At 34.1% G+C, this 18,343-nt stretch overlaps 1 protein-coding gene across 4 annotated transcripts in view; it reads right to left on the bottom strand.

The window, feature by feature from the left end:
• The window catches only part of Bmpr1b (bone morphogenetic protein receptor type 1B), a 137,745-nt gene that overhangs the window by 42,413 nt on the left and 76,989 nt on the right, over nucleotides 1-18,343 (bottom strand). For 3 of the 4 annotated variants that reach the window (XM_026407453.2, XM_026407455.2, XM_026407452.2), the window contains exon 2: nucleotides 1,868-2,027. In XM_026407453.2, the coding sequence (XP_026263238.1) occupies nucleotides 1,868-2,010 (143 nt within the window). In that variant the 5' untranslated portion in view covers nucleotides 2,011-2,027. Of the gene's footprint in view, nucleotides 1-1,867; nucleotides 2,028-15,198; nucleotides 15,232-18,343 lie in introns of those variants that run through there. The other variant, XM_026407454.2, reaches the window with a different exon arrangement.

Below are 18,343 nucleotides of genomic sequence, written 5' to 3'. Positions count from 1 at the left end.
TGTTCTGCAGTAAAGAGCCAAGTTACCAGACCACCCTGGATCCCAAATCCCATGTCTAAAATGAGAATATGCAATTCCCCTCCCTTCTGAATGGTACTGCTGATTAAATGAGACATGTGCTTTTGAATACACCCAACAACTTCTCTCCCTGTGTTAGTCAGTTAACATGTTATTTCTTGTGTTAATTATATAGATCTTCAGGATATTCTAGTAAGCTTATCAAGGTGAGCAGTCCTTACCCATACTGGAGGTATTTCAGACATGAGAATTTTTCAGATTTTAGAATAACTGCATATTCCTGAGATATCTAAGGGCCAGGAACTAATCTAAAAATAAAATTCATTTAGGTTTCACATACATCTTATACTCATAGCCTGAAGATAACATACAATGTGTGTAATGAGCTTGTATTCTATGACCTGCCACACGAGGTTAGGTTTGTAAGTTTCAATTTATGGCACATCATTTCTGTAATCTAAAATTTCAGATTTTAGAGCATTTTGGATTTCTGAATTTTTAGAGATTCTCAACCTATATTAGATTTTCTGCATCATAGGAAACTTTACAAAAACTCTCTGAAAGGAAAATTAAAAAAAGACTCAAATCAGTTTCCCATACATTCTTGGCTGATAAAGTCCCAGATGTGTGTTAGTCAGGTGTTTTTTGTTTTGTCACTAACCAAAATACCTGACAAGAACGAATTGGAGGAGTAAAAGTTCATTTTGTTTCAGAGGTTTATTTTGCTCAGTTTCAGAAGTTCAGTTGAAGGCTGGCTGACTCTGTGGCTCTGGGCCTAGGGTGAGGCAGAACATCATGGCAGAAGGTATCACAGAGGAAAGCTGCTCAATTCATGGCAGCTGGGGAGCAAAGAGAGAGGATAGGCAAGAAGCCAGGGATAAGATCAAATCCCCGAGGGCACTCCTCCAATGAACTACTTCCTCCAGCCCTGCCCCACCTGCCTACAGTTACCACCTGTAACTGTCCATTCAAATTATTAATTCACCAAATGAACTAAGACACTTATGAGGTTACAGCTCTCATCATTGCCTAAAAGCCCCACCTCTGAACCTTCCTGTGTTGGGGATTTTGTTTTAAAAGCATGAGCTTTTCAGGGGATATTTCTAGATCCAAACTATAACACAGTCTGTTCTGCTTCTCTGACATTTTAACTCCTGAGATCCACACTTCTCTGGTTAACTTATCCACTTCTCCCTTGGCACATTCTGGCCTCATTAGACTGCCTTTCTCACTAGAGAGTAAACACAGCCATGGTGATCAGCAAGATGGATGGGAGTGCATAAGGACATGTAAGAAAGAAAAATGCCTACAGTTCAGTTTCAAATGTTACAAAGCATTTATAAAACCATGATTATCAAGTTCAATGTTGACTTTTCTAGTTCTTTGACAATGTCTTTCCTAAGACATCTGATGGACTCACATATGCTCCACATGATATTGCTTCCCAGAGCCAGTTTGTCAATATTTCCAATAGCTTAGGTGTTCTTTCCCACAAATTCTTAAAACAAAAAACATCACACATATGTGGCACTTGCTGCTGTTGAATTGACTGCAGGGAGCTGGTATTTTGAAAAAAAATAATAATAAGTAGTTTTGCTCCTTGACAGAAAGGCTAGGATCTGTGCTGTTTATGTGCATAAGTGCTATATGAAGGAAGGAAGACGTCTCAGAATGCTGTGTCAGGGTAAAACACAATTCTGTATTTCCCTAAGTACAGCACAGTTCTAAGCATCATTGTAGTTAGGTACTATTCTTCAAAATGTATTCTTTGGAAATACTGGCTTACGATTAAAAAAAAAAAAGTGTGAGCACTTGTTAAAGCTAGGCTTAAATGATTTATATCACCAACCTGCAGATATTGTTGACCGAGTCTTCTGGACAATGGTGGTGGCATTTACAACGCAAGACCTTTGGACGAGGGGTGGGGGCTGTGCTCTCCCCATCCTCTTTCTTGGTGCCCACATTTAATTTTCCTGAACTTCGCAAAAGCATGTTATCATGGAAGTTTGCTGAAAGGAAGAAAGAGTGAGAGTTAAAGCAAATGCAGGGTAGCCTGCCACAATCTTCTCTCCAAAGAATAATGTGAGAGTAAATAAGAAATGAAATACTCATGACTAAGGTTTAAACAGAAAAGAGAGGGTTTTCCACTTTATATTAAAAATATACCTTCTATGTATGTCTCATATTCTATATATGTCCCAAATAAATACCCAGAATCCTCCCAGGATACTGCTTTATGTATCAAATTATAATACTTGTATTTAACTGAGTACAAGTTGCTCAATGAATCCATGTTTAAAGATTACTCTTTATGTTGATGCAAGGGGTAAATATTATCAAATCCATTTTTTCAGATGAGAAAAATCAAGACTCACAAAGTTTAAATAAAGGATCTAGAATTTAAAATACAGATTGCTTGAAACCTAAAACTGTCTTTCTACCACATCACAAAGTTTCCGTATTTGACACACATTACGTATTTTTAAAAAAGAAATTATCAGAAATATTTCCTTGAATAATATCAGGTAGGAAAATAAAAACAGTAAATATCAAGATGTACTTTTAAAGATACATCTTCCCCATCAGCTTTTATACGTGAAGGTGCTGACATACTATTTAGTGATGTTCCTATTATTTTTGGTGGATGACAATATAGTAGATATGATTTTGTAGACAAAATTTCCTGGTTTTACAATCAACTAGAGTATACACTAGCTAGTTGTCCTTGGAAAACTTTATAAATAATCTTCCTGAACTTCACTTGCTTATCCTTTAAAATGAAGATAATTATAAACACCTACATTTGATGTCAAGGTTAGCAAACATATGTTACATAAAAGGGAGAATGCATTAATTGATGTGTGTTTCAGAAATTGTGTTAAGAGCTCTCATATACACCATATCCCTCCATAACTATCACCTTAACCAATGTTCAATTTATAATGTTTCTCATAACACATCTAACTAGACTATAAATCAAATTTCAACAAAATATTATCTAAACCAAATACTGTGGGGCTCTGTTTTTTAATTGAAGTTATGTATAAGAAGTGCCATAATATGCAATTTTGATTTTTTTTGAATCACGAATTAATTTCACCAGTTACATCACAGAATAAGTGTGATTTTTTTGAATCACAAATTAATTTCACCAGTTACATCACAGAATAAGAAATTTAGGGGAAAATAATCTAGGATGATTTCCTCAATTTCTAAGCTAATTAGTCAAATTCTTAGAGACTAGTAGTTGAAGTAAAAATTAATAAAATGACATTTATTAGAATCTCCTTCTAGCATTATTAACTCTGATATTTCATTACGTTTTTCAAACTTCCATTATGTGTACCTAACAAACATTTCTTTGCCAACTTAGTCTAGTAAAGGATGTTGACCAGTGGACATGTGAGGTACTTTAAACGTTTATAGACACTAGTATTGCTGTATGTATGAACGTGGCTATATAACCAATGTGATTCTGCAACCTGTACACTTGGAAAAATGAGAAATTATACCCCATTTGATTCAAATGTATGATGTGTCAAGATCATTGTATTGTCATGAGCAACTAATAATAATAATAAAAAAAGAATCCTTCCCTGTCCACAGTGCTTATGGTTCTGGAAATCTCAGGTGAGTCAAGGAAAGAGCATATTCAATAAGATCCATTTGAGTTTGAGATAGCTGATGTGCAGACTCCATTTTGGGAAACCCTAGGCTAGATTAAGCAAAGACTATTTGTTAAATCCAATCACACATTAATCTCAATAGGTGTATATTATTTCTGTACAACAGAAAAAGAAAAGTTAAACATAGTTCCTGTTAGTACTTCATTTTATAAGCCATTTGTTCAGGAGGAATGTCAGCAAGCTTGTGATCCAGGTGGTGTGTGTGTATGTCACTATATTACCCTGTCCCAAGGCTCCTTTCTTTTAAATCTGGTTCTCAACCTTACTAACTTGATGACCTGAATTGCCTGAAGGGATAAAGTGATGAAAACAGGGTATTTAACTGCATTCTACTTCCCTCCATACCAGGCTGTCTTTGAAGTTTAAAAATAAAATAATAAAAATTCATTTATTATGCAAATATCTACTTAAGGAACATGTATTGGGTGCCTACCACTTCCCCAGACACAACCTGAGTTACTGTGATGAATACAGCATCCACTGAATTTCCCATCTTCTGGGAAAAGTCGTTAAATGAAATGTGTGACACTGAATGGTCTAAAGTAGAAAAGGAAACCTCTTCATCTGATTAGAAATAAGACATCAATCTGGGAGAAACAGTTTAAGAGAAGATTGACAATTTTCTAACATCATCAATCTATTTAAAGAGTGGTATAAAATTTAGCTAGAAGATTCCTTGCAGTATTGCTTATCACAATCCAGGCTTACCACAGTAAGGGATTAGTTACATCTCTGAAATGAGATGGCTTTATAGCCATTAAAATGTTGAAACAGAATTAAGTATACTCATTGACAAGAAAAAAATGGTAGAATATAATGTTTAGTGAAAAGAGTGGATTATGGAGTAGTCTAGTTATGGAATCCTCCTACAATAAGAGGAAAATGGGCTAGACAGAAACCTACAAAATCAGAGATCAAGAAGGAGGAGACACCAGAAATAAAAGCTGGGGGAGCAGAAGGACAAACAATGGCTGATTCAACAAAGCCAAGAAAACAGTTTCCTTCAACAAAGGTGGGGAGAAGCTGAGAAGCAGCATAAGTTTACCAGACAACTCCCCAAAGAATCTAGAAGTGGCACTATGAGAAAGGAAGGTGAAGGAGATAATGAAAACAGGAGGCTAAAAATCTATTTTTTCTACATAGAGCTTGGATACCCCTCCCTACTCCCTACAGGCTAGTAATTTGTCTTCCTCACCCCTGCAGAGGACTGGAAGGGTAACATGTATGTCACATCATTGAGACACCTTCCTTATTTTCCTTTTCCACCATGCAGGTCAGGGACTATGGGAAGCCAAGCACAGAGAAGGGCAGGCGCCCCACCTTACTGCAGGCTCGTGGGTTACATGCATGCACCGGACACTACTGCCTCCCATCCTCCTCCCCACCATGGTTCCAGAACTCAGTGCATGTGGCTTATGCCTTCTTCCCTAGGGAACTGGGCCAGGGACAAACAAAAAGCTGAAGATAGAGAAACTGAGGGTTTCTCAGTGAATCTGTGTAATCCTACAGGGAGGCATTCTAGTGACAAGCACAAGAGCTTTCAGGAAACTCTTCTAGTAACATATATGTACACATCTTCCAGTGCTCTGCTCTCCTATGCATGAGCCACTAATTCATAGTCACTTAAGTATCTCAAGAATGCCTCAAACATCAAAGACTGCAAATAAAACAAAAGCATAGAGAAATCCACTTCCACTTGGAAAAAAATAGATCACTGAAAGAAAGAAAATAAAAACTTTAGAAAAACAAAGTTTTGTATCTGCCAGGCATAGTGGCCTATAATCTCAGCGTCTCGGGAGACTGAGGCAGAAGGATCTCAAGTTCAAAGCTGGCCTCAGCAACAGTGAGGTGCTAAGCAACTCAGCAAAACCCTGTCTCTAAATAAAATACAAAATAGGGATAGGGATGTGGCTCAGTGGTTGAGTGCCCCTGAGTTCAATCCTCAGCAACTCCCCACCCCCCAAAAAATATTGTATAAATCAAGAGCTCAGATGAGTGAAAAAATAAATGGTAAGAAATATCTAATAGAGCAAAACATATAGGAAAAGGTTTAAGTAACTTAGAGCATCAATTCAGGAAATTCAGCATATAAATAATATTAACTCTCTTGAGACTTGAGAAAACAGAGAAGACTTATATATGTATCATGAGTCATGCAAAGTCCCATAAATGAAAACTATGAATTTCTAATTTGAAAAGACCCATGAAGCTTAAGAATGTGCCATTGTAAATTTCCCTAACATTGGAGACAAAAGAAAACCCTAAGTTTTTACAGAGACAGAAGCAAGGGAAAAAAAGAGAGAAAGATAAAGGATAAGTATGGCAAGCTGGATGTGGTGGGGCACGCCTATAATCCTAGCTACTTGGGACACTAAGACAAGAGGATCTGCAACTTTGAAATCAGTCTCAGCAACTCAGTGAGACCCTGTCTGAAAATTAAAAACTAAAAACGGATGAGAAAATACCTCACAGGTAGAGCACCCTTGGGTTCAATCTTCATTACCATAAAAAAATAATTAAGCATGGCACCGAACTTCCCACAGTAAAACCAAAAACTAGAATAAAATGACACATACATGAGACATCATTTAAGTCTGATGAAGGAGATGCTCCATCAAAATAAGAACATAAATTTTTAAAAAGAAGAATTAATAGGTTCCTGCTAATGACAGATCCAACCCAAGAGGAAGGTAAAGCATACCCCCCAAAATAATGGTACACATGCATAATAAGACAAGACCCAAAGCCTCATTGAGAACTGGTCAAAAGACTCTGGAAGGGCAATCTGCACATTGTTGAAATTAATAGAATCAACTTTGCATTTTAAATCCAAATTAGGGTTCAGAAATTAATTTTTGATGGAAACATAGGACACCAAAGAAATAAATATTTTACCCTACGTGGCAGAGAATAGAAATATATATACATACAGTGAGTATGATTTTAAAAAAGAACTAAACCCTCATCTTCATTGTGAAAGTCAAAGGTTAAGCCTAAAATTAAATAGCTAAAAGGCAGCAGTACACATCTTAATTCAGAGATAATAAGGAAAAATACAAAAAAGACAAAATGAGAAAAGTCATAGATGAAGTTGCTATTAGAGAGGGAGAGATTGGGATGATTTTTTAAAAGTAATAAGTCTGTTTAAATTATGTTAAAACAAGCAAAATAGATTTTGAAATAACATATCTAATATAGGCTCACTGAAGCCTGTATTAGAGGGGGGAGGATTCATGTCATTATACAGATAATCACAAAGTACACAAAGGTCCTACTTCTTACAGAAAAATTAGCTCTGTGATCATTTTACATCATGAAATTTCAGTTTGCATTCAAAGGGGCTTTAACTCCTGTTTCTATATCTGCCTAAATCTATGGACTTGCAAATTTAAACAAATAACACTTAGGCAATTTGAAAATGCATTTAAATTGCTCTATCAGTTCAAAACAGGGAAAAAATTTGTCTCATATTCTGATATGGAATGAAGAACATCAATGACAACAGAAAAAGCAAGATACCAAAAAAGATCACCAAGCCAAAAAGAAGGAACTTGTCCAGCTTTTCTTTGTCACCACCTGCCAATGAGTGTGGCTTGATAAGTAATACTAAATCCACTGATGGTTTACTACCCTGTTGTATGCAGGATGTACCCGAGCTTCATTGTTGGTAAATCCATGCAGCTCATTCTATTAATTACCAACAATCTATTTTACACAGGTTGAGCATCCCTAATCTGAAAGTCAAAAGCACTCCAACACCTGAAACTTTTTGAGTGCCAATATGATGCCGCAAGTCTGGTGGTTCAATGTATACAAACTTCATTACCTTCAGGTTATGGGTATAAGGTATAAGTGAAACATAAAAGAATTTTGTGTTTAGACTTGGGTCCCAGCCCCAAGATATCTCATTATGCATATGCAATTATTTCAAAATCTGAAAAAAATGTGAAATCCATAACACTTCTATATCCCCAAATATCTCAAATAAGGTATATTCAACCTGTAATATTTTATAGAATATCCTAGGTTACCTTGTTCAGTTATTAAGGAAAAACATGTGAGTCTGGTAACTTCAGGCAACCTTTAAAGCAAAATATTGCATTTCAAATGCTGGAAAATCAGGTAAGAACCACCTTTAATATAAAGATGAAGATGTTTATTACTTCTAGCCTTTCTAAAAATACGTAACATTTTAATATGCAAGCAGACTATATGCTATCTTGCCAGAAACACATTCACAGGAACAAAAGGGTAAAGCTATTGCAGGATCATACGAGAGACACCACTTCCATAAACTGAGGTTAACAGACAACAACCTAATGAAGTGAATAAGGAAAAGTTGAGAGATGATGACTGCTTTTCATTAAACATTATATAAAATGCAAATATGGGTAAGGTAGAGAGCTCCTCACCTGCTCTTGTCAAAAAAAATCAAATAAAGGAAATAATTCACATATAAGCAAGCAATTGTTGTTTATTAATATACATGTAGTCAATTCCCTATGAATAAATATCACTATCAAACAAATCACAATACTTCCAATTGCCAGATAAGAGTAACTGATAATCTGGAGGTTAACAGAGAGAAGGCAGCGGATAAAAGGAAGAGAAGAAAAAGCAAAGTGAACAGACATAGTTAGATTCATTTTAAACACTAAGAACACTAAAAAAAGAAAGACTAAAAAAAAAAAAAAAGTTCCAGTGTCCATTCATGTTGGAAAAAAGGGGCCAATGTCATAACTATGGAAAGGGACTTGCAGAAGGATCACTAGCTGATGTCAAGTTCTTTTTTTAAAATTTATTTCTTACAAACATGAAAATAGTAGAGTGCATTACATTCATAATTATCCATTCACAGCACAATTTTTGTAACTCTGTATATAAAGTATGTTCATGCCAAATTATGCCATTATACATGAGCTCTCATACACTTTTTTCTTTTTGCATTACAATTCTTAACACACCTTTATACCACACAGATGTCAAGTTCTACTGAACTTGTACAAAGTCCAGCCTCATGGACACAAACTGGGTATTTTAGACTAATAACAAGACATTAAAAAGGCAACTGTATACATATGTAAAGAATGATCATTTTATTAAAAATTTAGTCCATGATGCTGAAATAAATAGAAGATAAGCAATGAGAGAAATACAAATCAAAACTACTCTAAGATTTTGTCTCACTCCAGACAGAATGGCAGATTAAGAATACAAACAACAATCAGTGTTGGCAAAGATGTGGGGAGAAAGGCACACTCATACATTGCTGGTGGGACTGCAAATTGGTGCAGCCAATATGAAAAGTAGTATGGAGATTCCTTGGAAAACTTGGAATAAAACCACCATTTGACCCAGCTATCCCACTCTTAGGTCTACACCCAAAGGACTTAAAAACAGCATACTATAGTGACGCAGCCATATCAATGTTTATAGCAGCACAATTCACAATAGCTAAATTGTGGAACCAAACTAGACGGCCTTCAGTAGATGGAACAGATAAAGAAATTGTGGTATACATACACAATGGAATATTACTCAGCATTAAAAGAGACTAAAATCATGGCATTTGCAGGTAAGTGGATGAAGTTGGAGAATATCATGCTAAGTGAAGTAAGCCAATCCCCAAATGCCGAATGTTTTCTCCAATATGAGGATGCTGATCTATAATGGGGATGAGGAGGGGAGCATGGGGGAATGGAGAAACTTTAGATAGGGAAAAGGGGAGGGAGAAAAGGGAGAGGAAATGGGGATAGGAACGATGGTGAAATGAGATAGACATCATTACCCCAAGTACATGTATGAAGACACGAGTGGTACGATTCTACTTTGAGCACAGCCAGAGTCATAAAAAAATTGTGCTTTATATGTATACTATGAATTGAAATGCATTCTGCTGTCATATATAACAACTTATAATAATTTTTTTAAAATATATGTACTTATATTAAATGAACATCTAGATGAACATGAGATTATGAAAACCACATATCAGAATATATGTCACTTTTTATCACTAGTATCCCTCTTTTAGAAACAGAAGAAATGCAGAAATCTAAAGAGATAATTAAAAGTTTGATTTAGATAGCTCATATAAGGTAAGACCTTTATTAATTCTCATTTTATTTGATTGTTTTAAAGTTGTATGTAAAAGAAAATAACCATTGATGAAAAGGTAGAAAGTACATAAACCTTAAAGAAACATTGAGTATAATTTAATATATTGTATTTACTAAATCAAGCAAAAAATCTTAAATTTTTTTCACCAAGGAAAGCTAGATAGTGAACAGTTTCTACCTAATTGCTATGCAAATTCCAATAAAATTTCTTCCCAATAACATTCCAGTTATTTTTTCATACACACAGATTGCCTAGAAATTTTATAGGAATAAATATTACACTAAACAGATCATTCTTTTATACCCCATTTTACTTCTGTTTCCTTTCTTCCCCCACTTGTCTGCCCATCCCCCAGCCCTTTATAGTAACCTCTATTTAGCTTAATAGTTTGAATTTAGACATTCTGAGTATGTGGTTAGCTTAGTGGGTTACAGTGTGGTTAAACCAGGTAGCTAACTATCCAAATTGCCATGATAATAAAAGGCTTTTGAAAATAAATCTAAAATTAGTACTCAATTTTGAGAGGACCACTAGATTTTAGGAGTACAACTGAACTGAAGAATGAAATTTATGACATATAGTTTGGTGTTAGTATATCATGATTAAGTTACATTCCTTATGATTCTCCAGTATAAGAGAGAGAATAGATTTTTAGTCAAATTCATCAAAGTTCATGAAATAACATTAATAATCAGCATAGATTTAACTGTTACTTCCATTTAAGTACAATAGTTAAACTATTTTTTGCATATAATTTCTTTAAAATGTTAGTTTTATACATAGTTTCAGTTATGTACACATTTTCTATGGAATCTCTTCTAAAAATAAGGCAGAAATATAAAAAGTTCTTTAGAGTATTAATTTGGAAATGGGTAATGACTAGCTAGAAGCTTTGTACAAACAAAATAAACTCATTCACTGATGTATATACTTAATAAATCAGTTCTTTAAAATATTTCTGTATCATTTTATATTATTGTATACTCTTCCATATGATTTTTATAAAAAAATGAAACATTACTTTCACAGAAAAACTGAAAGACACAAAAGTAAATGAAAAATTCACAATATTAAAAACTATGGGTACAATTTTATAACAATCAAATTTTGTTTTCAATATTCATCCATTATAATCTAAAGTATGTTTCTGCCATGCTTTAATTATTTTTTCTCAGTAACATTCTTAAAAATACCATAAATAAAACATTTTAAATGTGTGATATAAAGGATTGTCTTTAGGACATACATAGTGAAGAAAATATCAGAACTCACTCTCACATGAAAATATAGAGAGAATGATCTCTATGAATAATATAGACAATCCAAGTAAAATTAAATCTCAATATATTTTTACACTTAAAGGATATTGTTCTTAAAATTTATTGAAAAGTGACATGTGATCATTTTTGTCATAGGGTTTCCTAATAATCTATTTTTCTTTTGACTTTTTTTTTTTAATTCTCTGACTTAAAACTCCAAAATTTTGTTTGTTTCCACTGTTCAGTGACATCCACACTAGAGGGCAGGCAGGAGCAAGAAAAGAAATTGAAATTCCAATCACAGAAGTTTGTACTTTCTCTTGAGTAAAGAGGTCAGCAAGAAAAAAAAAAAAAAATTAAGTGCTGAATTGTTGAACTTTGGGAATGATCCATCCTAGCCCTACACACATGCTTACAACAACAAATAATGTTATCAATGCTCATTTCCCTTCTCAATCAAATGTAATTTAAATACATACACTGATTTTACTTAGAGTATTTTATACAGGGATAAAACCAGAATCAGAGCTTTAAAAAATACTAATTTTTAAAATAATGCTTAGTGATATACAATAGTGAACTTATATAGGTAATTGATTTTTATATACAAACTTGACTCATTTTGCTCAGATTTAAATGATAAATTTCAAAAGGTCTGACCTTCATTTTCATTTCAAAATTCTTTCCTTATACTAAGACATTTTCAAATAAATGATTTTCTATGTTGTTGGCAGCAAAAACCTAGATGAAAAAAATATATATGTATATACATGTATGTGTGTGTATATGTATGTACACATATTGTGTGTATACAAATAGAGGCACATATATACACATATATACAAATAAACAACATGGAATCATCATTAATAAAAATTGGGGAATATATGTTTAGATCTTCAGGTAAGTATGAAGTACTAACATAATTTTGATTCCAATACCAGAGTACCACATGCAGGGACAGAATAGAAACTGTGGTGTTACCCACATAGGAACTTTCTAACTTCAAGAGTCAGACGAGAGTTGGCCAAAAGAAGAAGCTGGTGTCAGTCCTGGGCATGCAATGGGGCAGTGAACTGTCAAATGACAGGGAGTGTCAGGTATGGTCCTCAAGTAGTGGAGCCAGACCTGGCCAGGATGCAGAGTACATGAAGCAAACTGGTCCACACTCCAGCTCAGCTAGTTCCTTGCTGTGGGTCTCAGCAGGCAACTTACCCTTCCTTGAGAAAGAGGAGGAGAATGGCAGCATTCATTGGCTGAGTGAGTATTGGGTAAGATAATCCATGCAAAGCATCTACTAGAGTTCTTTGAGGGAGTGAAAATCAATGATTGCTGTTTTCTCTGCTGCTGAAATTTACCTGTCTTTTCTTCAAGCTTTTTCTTCTTTTCCTAATGTCCCCCTCCTTTTTGCTACTCCTTTATCTCCTTTCTGCTTCTCTTCTTCTTATCCTATTCCTGGTTCTCATCTTCCTCTTCCATTCCCTTTTCTTTTATTTCACTTCACTTCCTTTTACTCTCCCTTCCTCTCTAGATTCATCACTGTGAGCAAAGTGTCTATAAATATAAAGCTTTTTGACTTAAGAAATATTTCAAGTTTATTCAAGGACGACTATTACACTGTCATTGAATTTTTTCCTTCCTGTGGTATGCTGACTTTTTAAGAAAATAATAACTAAATATATCTATATTACATGATGGTCCAGAATACCTGAGAATGACCTCAATGAAATAATCTCCCTGATAAGACAAATCAGCTCCATGTGGAACATGGTGAGACTAACTATGCAGAGAAACCAAAAACTAGTATGTGAAAACAATAAAACAGACGTCACAACATCACATCTAATCATCAAATGTTTAAGTCATAGATAGGATGGCCTAAGAGGGAAAATTACTTTGGTAGGCAGAAATCAATTCATATATTTTATGGAAAACATAACCACCAAAGCCAAGGAAACTGCCAGTTTTTCATTTCAACTAGACTGTTAACACTGAATAGACTAAGGAAAACATATTCGTTTTTAAATGGAAGAGATGTGATGGTTTTATGATAAAAGTAGAGCTTTTATCATAAAATATTTATACATGTTTCTAGTCAGAGGCAATTGTTTCTTTTCCCCATGCACATCCACACTACCAAATCCCTAAGATTATGCTGAATAATCATGTTTTCCTATAAAATCCTGCCAAGAGACCCCAAAACATCTAGATTAAAAAAAATGAAAGCTTCAATCACTCAAATATTTTATTTTATTTGTGATGCCAGATTATGGCTTAATCAAATCATGAAAAGATTAAATATTAGATAAATGTCAACAAATAATATATGCATTAATATTTATTTGTTTTCCAGGTAACCCATACAGATATTAAACTTGGCTAAGCATAGTTAATTATGGCAGTAATTAAAGTTTTGGACATCACAGTCATACTCTCAAAAAATTAAAACAATAGCTAGCCTTTCCCTTAATTTTTATCATGCCTTTGAATTTAGACAAGCTTGACCAAAATGTTTATTTAATTAAAATACTTCTAAAACTACTCTAAAATACTTCTAAAACTACTTTAAAATAGAAAAAAACCTTATAAGTAATCAGGATGTTTGAAAATATACTTAAAAATCAAACTGAATCCATACATACAAGGCAACATAATCGCAACTGATAGGATGATTAAAATTTTAAAACGTCTCTATATTTTAAAATATTTAATGTGTCAGTTCAGGTACACATTGTTGGAAAGAAACTGAACCATGGTCTCTTTGACAATGATGTCAAAGAATCAACTAGAACTTGGCAGACTTCCAAGCCAGGAGCTAAGGTTTTATTTCGGTGGCGTTTCTATCAGTGGTCTGCTTCACAGAGTTCTGAAGCTAATCGAAGTGATGTTCAACTTGCCACCACAAATTTGCTCTGCAGCTTTGCAAAGCATTCTCAGGACACCATGATGTGTAAAACTACTTTGAACAGATCCGTATATAAAGAAGATAAGTAACAAAAAAGCTAGACAGATCAGAAGCTAAAGCAGCATGTTCAAGCTATTCTTTTTCCCCAAAGAAAAAACCTGGAAAGTATTTAGGATCTCTGTTTCTAATCCTGAGTGTATCCTCAATAGGATAATTGCTAAAGGACACCTTAGATATGCTGCACATTGACCTAAAACATATATTGTTATTTAAAGTGCTTAAATATTTGCATTATTAAAATATAGTGTGTAATTGTGTGTACATACATTTTGAACTAAACTTTGAATATACTAATGTCAACTACTATCATCATCAATGAGTTTTTTAAAGGACTATCTCTGCTCAAACATCAGGGAATAATGATTCCAGAAACAATGAATTTTAAAAATTTGAATACCAGAAAGCCATTACAGAATTTTAACAGAAAGCTTGAAACTAAAGAGAATTGTTGAAAACCTGCATCGCTATCCATTGGATATTTGTTATGTTCCACAGAAATGTTTCCTTAAGATCTATACTCAAAATGATAATAATTACTAAAATGCACTTGCTATCATTTCTCCAAGTATATGCTTTATCTTGCTAATGTAATTTTATAACCTTCCTTATCAAAAGTAAATGATTCAGTCACTATATTTTCAAAATCTTCATATGATCCAATACTTACCTTATACTTTAAAAAATAATTTCACAGTTTTTAAAACTCATATTTGAAAGCATGAAACTTTGACTTAAATAATCTATGAATTAAGAGTTGAATGCCATAGAGAGTCAAAGAACTTTATAATGTCAAAACACTAGAATAATTAGATAGAGCCACAACAATTTTAACCATGACAGTGCTGGAAAATTCACAGGGGCAAACACAGTCATGCAACACCCATGCTACAGAAGTTAAAATAATACATGTAAAATAAAACTTCACTTGTTTAAGCATAGTCTACGTTATATGCATTGGAATGACAGTTCAGTTAAGCTGCATTTTCTTGTCATCTGATTTTTGTGCATAAAATTTGTAAAGCCCCCGAATTGTTATATTCCACACTCTATGCCAAGAAAGTCTAAGTTCAAAAAGCTTTTTCTTGTGCCAGAATTGGCTTTACAGATCTTGCTTATGTTTCTAAGATGGTAAGCGTCTCCCACTACTCACTTTTGATTTCTGCACGCTTGATATATCGTTGCCAGGTTCCCTGGGAAGACAGACATGAGGAGGAGGCACAGAATTGCTAGGACTTCCCACTAAAAAGCCCAGCACCGTAGGCAGCACTAATCCTGCACCTGTGATGTGTTATTCAGCAGTTAGGAAATGCAGTCCAGACTGCGGTTGCCTAATACAGCTCAGCTGTTTTTCTCAGTACTCCTTTGATTATAAGCTGGCAAGAGAGATTATTCTGGTCAAGCATTGAACTGTGTTCAGGATCCATGGCATATGACAGTGGAAAGGTAAAAGAGAAAAGAAAACTTGGAATAGGAGAAGAAAGCAAAGAAGAGAGGCCATTGACCACAGTATATTATGTAACATTCCCAGATGGTTAAAAGCTGCCTCTGATGATATGCAAGGCAGGAAAAAGTTCAGAATTTATCACTTAAACATCTAGAACCTATTTTTTATATGTCTTTTCGACCTTCAGAATGGTATTTCAAAATGCACTATCTTAAACTTATTTTAAGCACAATTTCACAATTGATAAGCAACACAAGCAGTTAAACATCTTTCTTCAAAGAGGTTTACCTTTACTATGTATGTCAAATTCCTTTTATAATCTGCAACCTTTCAAAATGGTGGGAAAATTGAATACCAAATCATTGCCATTAGTTCAATCTTTTCATCAAATTTAATGTATAATTTGGACTGACTCACTAAAAATTTTATATACTGTTCATATTTGAGACAACTGTCCTTTTGATCATGTGTGGATAAACCAAAATGAAATGTTTATTATAACCACTATAAAATTGTTAATAAGTCTAAATCAATTTAAGAAATACTTATCATGCACAGGCTGCCTGAAAAGCACCACAGGCTCAAAGAGAAAAAGTTTACTTGGAGAGTAGCACTGAAGTAACTAATTTTGCTGTTCCCTTGTCATAAGAAGGATGCTGACTACTCACTCACACCAAACTTAAACTCTGTTTCCTCTTATGTTCTATATAGAAGCAAAACCATTTGTCCCAACACTAGAGTCTGCCACTTTAAACTACCTAAAACTTATAAAAGAAAAAAAATGTCCTTTCCTAATAGCAGATGGTTAAAAAACAAATGTTTGTTTTATGCACAAAAGAGCTTGAAATAAAGAGATTTTGTCAATTTTGAAAGCTAAATATAATTTAAATATACTTAAGGGATATGTTTAACATTTTTTATTTTTGCTTTGTTGCTCAGATACTAATTATAGTACTTGCTAAACCAAGTTGTGTCTAAAGGCTTTTTATTAGAGGGAAAAAAACCTGAATCTATACATAGGATTTATATTAGGAGAAATAGGGTGAAAAGAAATTTCAGAATTTGACAAGTTTTTAATAGTTTTACCTTACATTCAGATGCCAGTGTTAGAACTAATACTATATTTAGAGTTCCAAGTAACACTCTGAGACCAACTGAAGGAAGGCCAATATTTAGGAGGCATGCCACAAATGTTATATTGGTTTCCTCCTAACTCTTCCCATTAATCCAGTTTGTGCATCCAAGGTAAAATAAAGTGAATGAATTAGGTCATGGATATGTGTAAGACTATGATACATAGTTTTGACCATTTTCCCTTAATTATACTAAGTTACCATTAAAATGGTGCCCAACTCTGAATCACCATCAACTTTGCTCTCATTTGCAGGAAGACGGCCAAAGGACAATCATGTTGGGTTCTGAGCAGAAGAGAAACGAGGAGCAATCTGAATTGAAAATATGTTTTTATAACAATTGTGTTATCTTCAATCTGGGTATGGCACACACAGGAACATTCTGGCCTGATGCTGCCCAAGCTGTCCTTCTTTTGATAAAGAAATGGCTTAGTTTTCAAAACATTTTCCAAAAGCACTTTGGTTTTTAACTGTATAACTCCTACTAGCCTCTGTAGCCCAGTCTCTAAAAGTCTCACGGATTTTGCCTTTCATTTTCTTTCTTTATACTCCTTTATTCATGCCAATAATGTTTTCATTCACACCTTCTATAGTAAGATCATAATGTTTCCTTATTACTTTTTAAAATAATTATCAGCATGGACTCTCAGAATAAATAACCAACCACCAAATAAAAATAAAAACCAAAACCCACTAAAAGACTGACTCTAAAATGCAATATGAAAAATAATTACCCCTCACAATTCCATCACAAATTTCTGTATTTTGAATCATAAGGCAGATGTGTGTATGTCACACTTTTCATCCTGAAATACTGTGATAAATTGAGTATATAATCCTAAATTTCAATATCAGAGTAAGAAGAGAGGAAATACATATACATTCTATTTTAAATATCCAAAATGCTCCCAAACGATCACTATACTAGCAAGGGGCACAAGTGACATCTTCAATGGCCACTTCACTCAGAAAGTTTTCCATATTCACAATGAACGTACAAGATCAAACAAGATATTTTGCCAAAATTAGCTGGCATTTCAGCTAAAAAGAAACTACTTCCTATAATAACCTACAGAATGCACTATTTTTCTGTGTATAAAACCAGTCAAACAGTAGAAGTTGGTAAACTTCTCAGTTTTAGCTTATTGTCATCAAGCCTGTTGATCCCTCCCCTGCTAAAAGAGATTTTTTTTCCTCTAAGTAAGACTATGATGATCTTTCAGAATGTAAAGGCCCCATTTATGATAAATGAATATTTAACAATTATTTATTTTGTCCATCTTGAGAAATACAATATTTATGTTCATTTAAACCATGGTACGTACTTAGAAGTAACATGAATATTTCCTAGTGGCTTCTATTCTCTATCATTAAGTCAAAAAGCATGAAAAGTTTTGAAACTGTGCTAATTATTAAATAGATAATCTGAAGTAAAGCAAATCTCTCTAACAGGTCCTGCCTACATATTCCTCACTCCAGCACTTAGGACACAGCTTTTGTTCATGCTAAAATCATGGGCCAGGACATATTCCCATTCCCATTTCACACCAATCAGTAAGGGGAAAAAATCCTGGTCCAATAGGAACCATTGCAAACAATCCACTGACCCCAGCTGTGCCAGGCTCTTGCCTCTGGAGTTCAGCGTCTCCTCACCAGCAGGAAAGTATAAGCACAGAGATCATTAGTTATGACAGGGAGACTCTAGCTGATAATGTCGA

This window comes from Urocitellus parryii, chromosome 10 (genome assembly GCF_045843805.1).
Source record: "Urocitellus parryii isolate mUroPar1 chromosome 10, mUroPar1.hap1, whole genome shotgun sequence".
Taxonomy (NCBI): Eukaryota; Metazoa; Chordata; class Mammalia; order Rodentia; family Sciuridae; genus Urocitellus; species Urocitellus parryii.
The sequence above is the reverse complement of the archived record's forward strand: the minus strand, read 5'-3'. Positions and strand labels throughout refer to the sequence as shown.